Raw genomic sequence first — 12,716 nt, forward strand, 5'->3', positions numbered from 1 at the left:
AAGAGAAATAATCATAACACCAGGAATTGCAGAAAAGGATCAACTGCAGCATGTAAAATTTGTAAGAAAACTAATCATACTGAAAATAGTTGTTTTTTTAGAAAGCGATTAAATGAATATGAACCAGGAACAAGTAGTGGAAAGGTGGCATTTATGGCAGGTATGGAAGAGTCCAAGGAAGAATGGATAGTCGACTCGGGAGCCTCGGTACACATGACAAACCAGAAGGATCATCTGACAAAGTCAAAGCCAGTAGATACTAAGATCAACATAGCTAGTACCAAAGGCACAATGACAGCACGAGAGCTCGGATCACTAGAAATGGCTAGGTGCAAACTAAAAAATGTTCTCTATGTTCCCGACTTAACACAGAATTTACTTTCAGTGAACGAAATTACTAAAGCTGGAGGAAAGGTAACATTCAATAAAGATAAAGTAGTTATAAGTAAAAATAATAAAATTATATTAGAAGGAAGAAAAAACACAGTTGGATTATATACTATCAATGCAAGAGAAGAAGCTATGCAAACATCACTTAAGATTAATGCAGAACTACTTTGGCACAAAAGACTTGGACACCTGGGTGTAGATAATATGAAAAAACTCCTGGAAATCTCAACTGGAATGGAGATAGACAAGGGGATACTTGGTCAGCTAAGCAATTGTGAAACCTGTATAAAAGCAAATCAGAAAAGGAAACCATTTAACAGTGTAAGAGAAAGAGCAACAAGACCTTTGCAGATAATACACACTGACATTTGCGGCCCAATAACACCAGTAACATGGGATAAAAAGAGGTATTTCTGCACATTCATTGATGACTATACTAATTTCACAATGGTATTTCTCCTAGCACATAAAAATGAGATGGAAGATAAAATAAAAGAATACATAAAATTAGCAGAAAATAAATGGGAGAAACGGGTAAAAACAATTAGATGTGACAATGGCAAGGAATATGCCAATAATGCAGTAAGACAATGGTGTAAATATAAAGGAATTAAAATGGACTTTACTCCACCATACACACCTCAACTAAATGGTAAAGCTGAAAGGATGAATAAAACATTAACTGAAAAGGTAAGAGCAATGCTTACAGAAAGTAACACAAATAAAAACCTTTGGGGTGAAGCAGTGCGAGTTGCAGCTTATTTACACAACAGAAGTCCAACCACCATAAATGAGAAAACTGCATATGAGTTGTGGAACTCAAGAAAACCTAACCTCAAAAACTTAAGAATATTCGGTTGTAAAGCATATGTAAAAACTCCAGGACCATTGAAGAAACTGGATGTTAGAAGCAAGGAAATGATATTTGTTGGATATACTGAAAATGGATATCGAATATGGGATCCAGAGAATAGGAAAATAAGAATTTCGCGAGAAGTAACATGCATTGAAGAAAAGATGGTGAACAGCACAATAAGAATAAACTGTAATACAATTGAAAATATTAAGACCAATGAGGAATTTAATGAAAAGAAAGAACAGCATGATGAAAAATGGAAGGATCCAGAAACAAAAATCTATGAAGAACAATCCGACAGTGAAAAAGAGATGCTGAATGTAGAGGAAGACCAAGAAGGATTGGAACAGATACTAAGAAGATCAAAAAGACCAAGAAAAAGCCCAGAACGATATGGAGAACCCATTGCATATTTAACATATAGTGAGGTTATGAACAGTGATGAAAAGGAAGAATGGAAAAGGGCAATTGAGGATGAAAAGGATTCATTACATAAGAATAATACATGGGACATCGTAGATGAAGAAGAAGCAATGAAGAACCAATGCATTTCCACAAAATGGATATTTACAAAAAAGGAAGACGGGAGACACAAAGCACGTTTGGTTGCAAGAGGATTTGAACAAAAGGACCAACTAGACTACGAGAAACTCTTCTGTCCAGTTGTCAATACCGCAACCTTAAGAGCACTATTTGCATTAGCATGTAAAAACAAATGGAAATATATAAAATTTGATATACGAACAGCATTCCTATATGGAATTATAGAGGAAGACATATTTATAAAACTGCCTGAAGGTTATGGAAAAGAAGAAAAATTTGGAAAATTAAAAAAGGCATTGTATGGACTGAAACAAGCACCAAATTGCTGGAATAAAAAATTTACTGAAACACTAAAGGAACATGGATTTCAACAGCTCATTACTGAAAAATGTATCTTCAAGAGGAAGAACAACACAGCAATTTTGGCAATTCATGTTGATGATGGAATAATGTTCGGAGATAATGAAGATGTTTTAAAAGACATTGTTTCCAGATTAAGAGAAATTTTCGACCTATCAATAATTACTAATCCAAAATCTTTTCTAGGTATACAGATAAAAAACGGTGATGGTAAAATAAAATTGTCTTTAGAACAATATACCAGGAAAATTCTGGATACGTTTAACATGAAGGATGCAAATCCAGTAAACACACCCATACTTGGAAACAGCAATGTGAAAAATGAAGTCCAAGAAGAAAATAAAAATTATCCATACAGAGAGGCCATTGGTAATCTGATGTATCTTACTGCGAAAACAAGACCAGATATATGTTATGCAGTAAATTTTTGTAGCAGATCAATGGAAAAACCCAATGGTAGTGATATAACAAATGTTAAAAGAATTTTTAGATATTTACAGGGTTCTTTGGACTGTGGAATCTCATACACATCGACTGGGAATGACGATATACTGCACTGCTACTGTGATGCAGATTTTGCAGGCGATACTGAAACAAGAAAGAGCACCAGTGGATACGTAATAATGCTGTGTGACGGACCAATCAGCTGGGCGTCTAGAAAACAACCAATAGTAGCACTGTCAACAACAGAGGCTGAGTTTATTGCAGCAGCAGACTGCTGTAAAGAGGTGCTATACTTAAAAAACTTTTTAGAAGAACTCCTAGATAAAACAATTAAAATAATAATGCATGTAGATAATCGAAGTGCAATTCAGTTAATGAAAACAGGTATATTTAATAGAAGATCTAAGCACATAGATGTAAGATATCACTTTCTAAGTGACCACATAAAATTAAATAATGTTACCATAAAACATGTTAGCACCAATAACCAAATAGCTGATATATTAACAAAAGCATTGAATTACAACAAGTTTGAGAGATTTAAAGAATATTTAGTAACAAAATAACATTGTAAAATACAACCAAATTTTTTTTCTGCGAGATAGCTATTTAAGAGAACTAAAATTTATTTTTTCTTGTAGTATTGTTAGAGTTAATAATTGATTAGGCATACAAAAGGATTACATATTTGTAAAAAAGTATATATATATATAATATAATGTAAGGAGGAAATTGAGGATTAAGAGGAAGTGTTAAAAAAAAGAATAAGAAAGTAATCCTCAATTTCATCTAACCTTAATGTAATATTCAAATATGCGCGCTCAAAGAACAATAGTTACTAATAGGTAAGACAAAAGAGGGATAGGAAGTATATCGGGAAATAGTTACTAGACAGTGGAAGAAGATCACTTAAGAAGCGCGGACGTATTATAAGAAAGGTTCTATTATAAAATATAAGTGTTATACAATCTTTAATATTAAAATAAAGTAAGACTGAAGCTTTGCATTTAATATAATATAATATAAAACCTTGCCGAACCCGCTGCAATTTTCCTTAATTCAAAAGGGAAAAATTAACAGTTACAATATCTCTTTTTCCCAATCCCACCGCTGCCACCAGTTTTTACGTCCCAGAAGAGGATGTCCAGGAGCAAAAACAATTCTAAAGATAATTTTCTTCGATTCGGTCACGCCACCAGCGTTTACTCGGTCGAAAGAACATATGCCCTATTTTCGGTCGATCTGTAAAACCAGTACTTTACCCGGGACCTGGGCTAGGAGAGAGAGTAACCTACTAAGTGAGTAAAAGATAGTGGTTTACCTGATATTACTACTGCCTTAAGGTGTTTAAGAATCCTCCGAAGATGTTCTTTCTGGGGCGTTCATCGTCAGATTTCGGAAGCTCCTCGAGTCCTGTTGTGTTAGTGCCGTGTAGGTAGGTAACAGGATTTGTGTATGATGAGGAAATTAATTCGATTCTTGCACAAGCACTTTCAAATTTATGAAATAACAGTATATTCCTAAATAAGGTTAAAATTACACAGACGTTACAAACAGTAAAGTAAAATAAAACGCTAATGTAGTTGAGTTAGTAAATTTAGTTTAGGTGCGAAGACTAAGTAATTAATAAATTCAGTAGATTACAGATAACAAAGTAAAGACTAAGAACAATTTTTTTCTCACACCTGGATCGAAAGTTTTCAGTTTTGTTTTCAGGGAGCAAAGTGCCACATTCCCGCCCGCTTGAATCTGTTTCAGGGAGAAAAGTGCCACATTCCCTCCCGCTTGAATGTAGTAACAAATTATTGCGCATGCTTCAATTTTTTAGCGCATGCGTACTAGTTTCTTAACCTTAAAAATGTTTTAATAAATTACTGCTCATGCTTATATATATTATATATTATGATATATAATTAATGATTTTAATGATAACATGTGTTGTCTCATAAATTTTATATTTTTTTTATTTTTACAAGTTCTAAAGATATTTGTTTAGTTAAATATTACAAACATAAATAGGTTACTACGTATAAATTTAATTATTTTCTTGATTATAAGAGTTGTATTTGTTATTATTTATTATAATCTGTTTAAACTCACAATTCTTGAAAGTGACAAAAGGTGTATTGAAGGTCAAAGAATCAATCACTTCGTTCCCGATTTGAATTTCATTTAAATGCTTTTTTTGGACTCACACAGACTTACACACACAACCTCTTCGATTTTCAACACTCCTCACAATAATAATAATTTATAAACTCCCTATTTAATTAATTAAATTTTATTTAAAAAAATATTTTTTAAACTTAAACAATAATTTATATTTTTAATAGAATCTAATTTTATATTTTATTTTATTTTTATATTTAAATTTTTTTAAATTTTTTGAGAAAAAAATGTATACTCACTACGGGAGAAAAGTATGACATCCCGACCCCGTCACCCTTCGGCTCGGGTGACAATATTACGCGGGTCGGAATGCCATACTTTACTCCCTAGGTGAATAATATACTATTATTTCCGAACTCTCAAGTAGTATGTGGTAGACTAAATTTAATGCGAACTCTATTAATTGATGTGGTAGACTGTCGGCAGGGAATAACACAGTTTTTATGCCGGGCACAATTTGGAAGGGTGAGAACACCTCCCACTTGCGCAAAATGCTTCCTCCACTACCCACTTTCATTCAGTAAACTGCTAATTTTGAGATATGACATGCTGCTTACTACGATTCCACGAACTGAATAAATATCAGTTACTATCAACCGTGGATCTTGCGAATTTAGAAAAATATTATTTTTCATTTAAACATATATCAGTTAAGGTTACCCGTGAATTCTACAAACGGCTCGCGCGTTCTATTTTTGAAGCGTGATCTAAACAATAGTCAGCAGAAAAGTGGGTACTGTAGGATTTCAAAAATTTAGTATCACTTATTTACTCACGATCATGAACGACAATTGATCCTTGCTATTCTTTTTACAATATATTAACGAACGCCAATATCGATGGTCCTTCATGAGAGTGCTTATAAAATAGAATTAAGAATACAAATATACTTATGTGTAAGGAAAACCACAATGTACAAAATACTACAAAATACGAATACAGCTAAAGTAGTAATTAATCAATGACATATAAGTAGGATATTCGTATAATTGGCGTAGCAGAGTTCAAAGGTTATCTTCACTGGGACGTGATATCTCCCATCTTAAAAAGAAACACAAGGTAATTTATTCTCTAGGACTTCATAACTTGCAGAATTTGTGAAAGAGTTCGTCGTCCATTTGGAACCGACCTTGCTTACCGGATGTATCGTCGGTTTGGGAGCTGCTCGTGGCCTTTCGTCGTTTGTGGTCTGCCAGCTACGCTGCAGGTTGGTTGCGGCTACTCTGTGCAGATTTCCAAAGTTCGATTCCTCCCTCTATTTCTGATATAGGCTTTTGACTTTTTCTTTTCTTCAAGGAGAGAAGTAGGCTCGTTATGGAGCCCCAGATTGCACCTATTAGGTGTATGCTCCACCCATACACTGTGTGTGTAAGGCGTAGTCATGCAGAATAGAGTCGATCACTAACTTAACTAGTTTGAATATAAATACAATGCCCAATATTGCAGCACTGACTGACCCGAACTTCAAAAGTCCGTTCCACACTCGTGACGTTACACTTTCCGCAAATTTGTTTATATCATGTTCACTCACAAAGTTCATTAGGTTCAAAGTTTCTGTGGACACCTTTTGTCCTGCTGCTCCCCTGGCAATCGTGTTCAATATAGAAGGTTGTTCCACGGGAAACATTACGTGGTCTCTTAAGTTGTCCAAATCGGCCTGCGAGTAGATTCCACTCGTAGCCAAGGATCCTGCATCGGTATATTTCCACAACATTTCCGTGCTTGGTTGCAAAATTTGTGGATCCCCCACGTAAGTTGGTTTGGGTAGCAGCTGGTACCAAACCCCTTTGACCAGATATTCCTTTGGTAGTAGTGCACTGCAAGACTCCTCGGTTCCCCTACTGACAAAAATTCTAGACTTGGGTTTCAGGTAAATACTAATGTTCTGATAAGTTACCGGGAGCTCGCGATAGCACTCATTTGAGTGCCTGACCTTCACTGGGACTGGGGTGCATTTAATGATGTGTGCAACTTCGCCGCCTATCACCGCAATGTATCCCGGTTTCTTCATCACCGTGTTTGCAAACACGTCAGGCAGAATAGTCGCTAAAGCCAGCGCGTTTCTGATTACCTGTTGTTCCAAATTGCACCTTTGTTGTAATATGCTGTGGTATAGGGATTCCATTTGCTCACGATGGTATTTTTCTACATATACGAATTTTGAATTTATACAGGCGAATAAATCCATATTATCTGATATTATTCTTGCCTTTGTCGTGAAAGTTCTTCCTTTTCATATCTCCAGAATAAATAATTTAGGGTGTTCTGTCGTGATCAAACTATATCCACAGATATGATGCTCTTCCTTACTTATCAACGCGTAGGTCGTATCTCCCTCGGTTACCGTATACATCGTCGATAGTAGTGAGATGGTGATAGGTGATATTATTTTTGTTGCTGAGTCGTCGTACAAGGCTGTGTACTGTTCGAAGTTGCACGCTGATTTAGAAAATATTGTTCAGAAGACACTCCCATTTTCGTCCGTGATGCACGTTTCTTGTGGGAAGGTGCATCGCACGTTCACCCTCAGTGAGATCATCACGAGATCACATAATTCCTAACTTCAACTGTGCCCGTATATGTTTTAATGTTTGTTTGCACTACACTTTTCACTACTACACTGTCTAGTGTTCCGTCAGTGTCTGAGTATTGCGTGCCGTGACACGTACCATCGGTGGCTATAAAGCCTGCTAGTGTAACACTCCGAAAGTCGGTCGTATTTACACGCAATCCGTTAAACTTAGTGAACAAGTTCAAAAAAAGTACTCCGCTATTAATGATGGATCTGCAAACATCAGCGGACACGTCCATCATATATATGCGGCGCCCGTTGTGAACAGCTGATATATGTGAGTTCATGCCGCAAAATAGTAAATGGTACGGTCGACTTCAATCCGACACTGGTATACCGGTGTTGTTTCATAGTCAGTCAGCTGCAACAGCTGTACGTAGGTCGTTATCTAGTTAGGCGTCGTGGTGGGATGATTGCACTCCCCCGTCTCTTACAGTAATACAGATGTTATGTTTGCGGTTGTTCCTCCGCAATCGTATCCCAACAATGCAGAAGCTACGGTGACGTAAAAGATGATGATGCAGCAAAGTAAGGAATGCATCTTCTTCGTTGCAAACGTACAGTTTGTTACAAAATTATCTTATAGTAGTTTGTTATGAAAAAACATAAATATACACATATATGTTATATTCTAATTTTTTTGTTTAGCTTTTTTTTACCTTGTCTCGATGGACAACTATACTTCCATTTTTATTGCTGATTTTGATATTGTTTTTAGGCAGCACTTCTAGAATTTGGTGGGGGCCAGTATATTGATCTCCAAATTTAGGTGTCGGTTATTTTTAAAAGATAAATGTTTTGTCCGACTGCAAGATTTTGGCTTCGAGCATTTTGATTACAATACAATTTTGATTTTATCTTTGTACCCACCAGGTTCTATTGTGCTATTTTCTGTGAGATGTCCTTATCTTATAAACTAAATCTAGGTAATATTTCAAATAGGTTTTTTCTAACTCAGTGTTACTAACACAGGGAGGTCGTGACCTGTAACTCTAGAAAATGAATGAAATTATACTCAATCGATAGAGAATCGAAAATAATTAGACACATGTTTCGACTTTTTCTCTAGTGGGGCCTTCTTCATGTAAAAAACTACTTTTTTAAAATAAAAAACACTGTTACGAATTTGACTCGAGCCGAACGCCACCTACTCAACAACCGCCGGTAGCCGAGCGGCGGAGCTCGAAGTCTGTAACAGTCCGATGCCGCTGGGTTCGAGTCTTTTCCTCGAACTTCCTTTTTTTTTATCCTTGAAATATTAAAAAAACATTATTACCAATTTAATTTATAATATTAAAACATTTTTAAGCTAAAAAAAATTAATGGAGAAGAACTAGTCGAGGACGTGTTATCCCGGTTTTTTAAATTCCGTGGCTAATTGTTCGCGGTATTAGTTTGAGCCATGTGCCGGCAAAACTGCATCTTTTAGCCGCTCTATGATCTGCTTTACCTTGATTGTTTTCTAATTTTTGACAACGACATACGCGTGTCCGCTCCATTTGGGAATTAGCAGTCTGTTAAAAGAAATTTCTGTTTCGTAGGTATAGGCTTTGGGCAACGATTAAAGGTCTCTTTTACATGCCCTTGCATATTGGAAAACTGAGATATTATGCCCGTCAAATTAAGGTACCGCCTATGAAATTTCGCGAAGCTTTATCGAAGTCTGCATGGTACGCGGAGGTGGACTGGGCGGACGAGGTGCAGCAACTGCCTCCCTCAAATATTCTAACTCTCTCCTCAAGAGCTCGTTTTCCGCTTTTAGATCGTTGGTATTTTCTAGGAGAGTAAAAAATGATTGGCGCGTTGGGACTGGTCGCGAAAAGCTGGGTCGCGATATGTCAGGCGTTTTAGAACCTGTATTAAACGAGTCTATCGGAGTTTGCGCACATTCAAATCCTTAAAAACCGCCAAAATCTTGACCTGCGAATTTCGCTTTCCTCAATCTCCAATTTGCGCTCGCTACGTGATAATTCCTTTTTTCGAAATTCTAATTCGTTCTCCCATTTATCTAAAAAAAATAAATTTATCTGTCTTTTAAATGAGTCCATCTGTAATTTAGTAAGTTGCTCCTGGAACAAAAAGATTTCCTCCATTCTTTTCCGTATCAACATTTCCTATTCTGTTGTTCCTCGTACTTCGTCGATCCAGCGTTGGATATGGGAGTTTCAGGCCTAACACATGTGCGCTCTGTTGACATTTTAAATAATTTTTATAGTAAAATGGTACATTTGCAAATTATTGAATGTTACGATCCAGCACTAAGGATTCAAAGCTAAACAAGGTTACAATTTCTCTTTTTCCCAATCCCACCGCTGCCACCAGATTTTGCTTCCTGTGACGTCCCAGAAGGGGATGTCGAGGAGCAAGAACAGTTCTAAAGATGATTTTCTCCGATCCGGTAACGCTACCTGCGTTTACACGGCCAAAAGAATGAGTGCCCTATTTTGGGTTAGTCTGTAAAGCCAGTACTTTACCCGGAATCTAGGCTAAAAGAGTGAAACTTATTAAGGGCGGCGATACATGTTAAATAAAAAAAAATCGAATTGTTTTTTTTTCATAAATAGTTAGTTTAACATCTCAAAAATATGCCTGTAAATTTTTAGAATGATATTTGCATTATTTATCGATTAAAAACTCATTTATGTGCTCCGTCTCAACTCGGTGCTCGAACGCTACTAAGTTCGTACCAGAGCGCTTGAGTCTCGCTACCTGCTTCTCAGATTTCTGACCTTGGGGTCTTTTGTATTAAAGACCCGAGTAAGCAGATGTTCGGAAACTCTTTTGTTACTTATTTCTACAAAAATATCAACTGTATAGTTACTATAAAGTACGTGAAAACCAGTGTTGCCGTTAAGTCAGTTCAGTTCAGTTCAGTTCAGTTTACTTCTGGAGTTCGTTCTGTGCGGAGTAATTTAGTCAGTGAAATAAAATAAAATGCAGTTTTATCCTAAAACTACTAAACGTGAAACGTCTCATGCCTCAAGACCACCAAAGAAGAAATTCCATGATAATCAACATACCAATAATGAAAAAAAAACCGAACCACAGAGTAGAAGCGCGAGAAAACTCTCTAACGCTGGCGAAGAGGATGTCCATCATAATGCGCCTCATGGGTATCGTTTTCTTGAGTTTTTTTCAGTTTTTACAGCCTTAACAGAGATGTTCATATGTCGTGATTGTAAATTACTTGTAAAATTTGAATAGAGTGACAACAGAGGGTTAAGTTTTAAAATCGTCGTGTTGTGTAAGTGTGGTCGCAGAGACATAAATTCAGGACCGTTAATTAATAATGGGTTTGAAGTCAATCGCAGAATTGTTTTTGTGATGCGTCTTTTAGGTGTTGCTAGAGAAGGAATCAACTTATTTTGTAGCATGATGGATATTTGTAATGGTCTAAGTGAAAGTTCCTGCAACGGTATCATTTCGCTTATACATAACACTACCCTATCTGCATTTCGAGTTTCTACTGTAAAAGCTGTCCATAAAGAAAAGGCTGTAAACGAAAAACATGAGCAACCAATCCTAAATTTAAAAGTTTCTGGGCATGGAACCTGGAAAAAGAAGGGTTTCAAGTCGTTTTACGGGGTCACGACCCTTATTGGATATTACTGTGGTAAAGTAATAGATTTAGTCGTTAAAAGTAGTTTCTGTGCAGATTGTGCTCATTGGAAAAATAAAACTGATACTGAAAAATACCGTGAATGGTTTAAAGAATACGAACCAAGCTGTCAAGAAAACCGTAAAGGTTCTTCTGGCGCAATGGAAGTCAAAGCAATTAAAGAAATGTTTTCACGATCTGAAGAATTATTTGGCGTCAAGTACGGGAACTAATAGGGGATGAGGATTCAAAAACCTTTAAAGGAATTCTCGATTTGAATCCGTACGGTGACGATTTCCAAGTCGTAAAAAGCGAATGCATCGGCAACGTTCAGAAGAGAACGAGTACTCCACTCCGAAAAGCTAGACAGACAATTACCTGGGAGGAAAAGGTAAACACATTGAAGCCTTTATTAAAAAATTGTCTATGTATTTTGGATTAGCTATTCGAAGAAAGGTGAACTGCCTCAAGGACATGAAAAATGCGATTATGGCTACCTACTATCATATGTGCTCAACAGACGCCAAACCAAGGCACGAATACTGCCCATCTGGTCCCGATAGCTGGTGCAAGTGGCGCAAAGCTGAAGCTTTGGGCGAAAATCCTGAAAAAATTAAACATCCTGCTCCATTACATCCTGATGTTCAAACCCATGTTAAGCCAATTTTTGAAGATTTATCCCGAGATGAATTGCTTGAAAGATGTTTGGGTGGTCACACGCAGAATGCAAATTAGAGTTTCAACTCTACTATCTGGCGACTCTGTCCAAAACATCTGAATTCTGGACTGAAAATTGTTGAAATTAGTGCTTTTATATCTGCTGGATTATTCAATGATGGGTACACATACGTCTTCCGAGTTATTAACTCATTACAGATAGTTATTGGTCGACAATGCATCGCCTACAAAGACAAAATCGATGACCAAAGGGTGAGCTGAGAAGATCGCCGCAACTCTTTGACGACTAAAAAAGCTCGTCAAGCATGTCAGGAAGAGCTTAGAAAGAAAAACGAGCATTACAAACGCACTGAAGGACTTCTGTATGGCCCTGGAATCGCTGATTAGTTGGTAAGTGGCTATAATCATAGAGTTTCTATGTGTCAAAACTTTGAACGCGTTTTTCTCAAAACGACTTTTTTCAAACTGAAGTGCAAGGTAACTCAAAAAGTTCTCAACTGATTCTTATAAAAATTGGCACACATTTTCTTTATAGTATTAGCTTCTAGTTGAATTTCAAGAATGCCACAAAAATTTTCAAAAATTTTTGTCCCAAAAAGTATCGAAAAAAGGGTCAAATAACAGACTTTTTTGTCTGAGTCTTGTCAATTTACGATTTTTTTTATTTTTTTCTTGGTTTAACTAAAAAATACATGTTTTATAAACACGCTCTAACCCATTTTTTTATTTCAGATTGCTGTAACTGAAGCTAAAAATCACGCCTATTGATGCCTTCGCCGCTAGGGCTTCAAGAGATTGGTTACTACGGCAGCTATTTTGAAAAAAAAAATAAAAACAAGTCGAATTCGTATATTTATTTTAAAATGTAATAAATAAACATGCTGAGTTTCAAAACGACTCATTTATTCCTTCCATTTTAAATAAGCCTCTGTGAAAACGGTCAAAATTTAAGCGTTTACATGCATCGCCGCCTTTAAGCGAGTAAGAGATTGTGGTTTACGTGATATTACTATTGCCTTAAAATGTTTAAGAATCTCCGGAAGATGGTCTTTCTTTGGCGTTGATGGTCAGATTTCGGAAGCTCCTTGAGTCTTGTGGTGTTAGTA

At 36.4% G+C, this 12,716-nt stretch overlaps 1 protein-coding gene across 2 annotated transcripts; it reads right to left on the reverse strand.

Moving 5' to 3' along the window:
• Nucleotides 1-4,091: 4,091 nt before the first annotated feature.
• Nucleotides 4,092-9,766, reverse strand: LOC149031874 (uncharacterized). Of its 2 annotated transcripts, none has more exons than XM_089174399.1 (2): nucleotides 5,901-9,766; nucleotides 4,092-5,803 (listed from the first exon to the last, which is right to left on the reverse strand). In XM_089174399.1, the coding sequence occupies exon 1, from the start codon at nucleotides 6,948-6,950 to the stop codon at nucleotides 6,099-6,101; it is 852 nt and encodes a 283-aa protein (XP_089030525.1). In that variant the 5' UTR covers nucleotides 6,951-9,766; the 3' UTR covers nucleotides 4,092-5,803; nucleotides 5,901-6,098. The 2 variants fall into 2 exon arrangements, with proteins under 2 accessions (XP_089030525.1, XP_089030526.1); XM_089174400.1 differs by having other exon boundaries at nucleotides 5,892-9,766.
• Nucleotides 9,767-12,716: the final 2,950 nt, after the last annotated feature.

Source organism: Polistes dominula, unplaced genomic scaffold (assembly GCF_049000335.1).
Source record: "Polistes dominula isolate Pdom_NZ unplaced genomic scaffold, Pdom_raw_medaka contig_83, whole genome shotgun sequence".
NCBI classification, from domain to species: Eukaryota; Metazoa; Arthropoda; class Insecta; order Hymenoptera; family Vespidae; genus Polistes; species Polistes dominula.

Coding starts and splice junctions, on each gene's coding strand:
- LOC149031874 (XM_089174399.1), bottom strand. CDS start 6,950: ATGGATTTATTCGCCTGTATAAATTCAAAATTCGTATATGTAGAAAAA.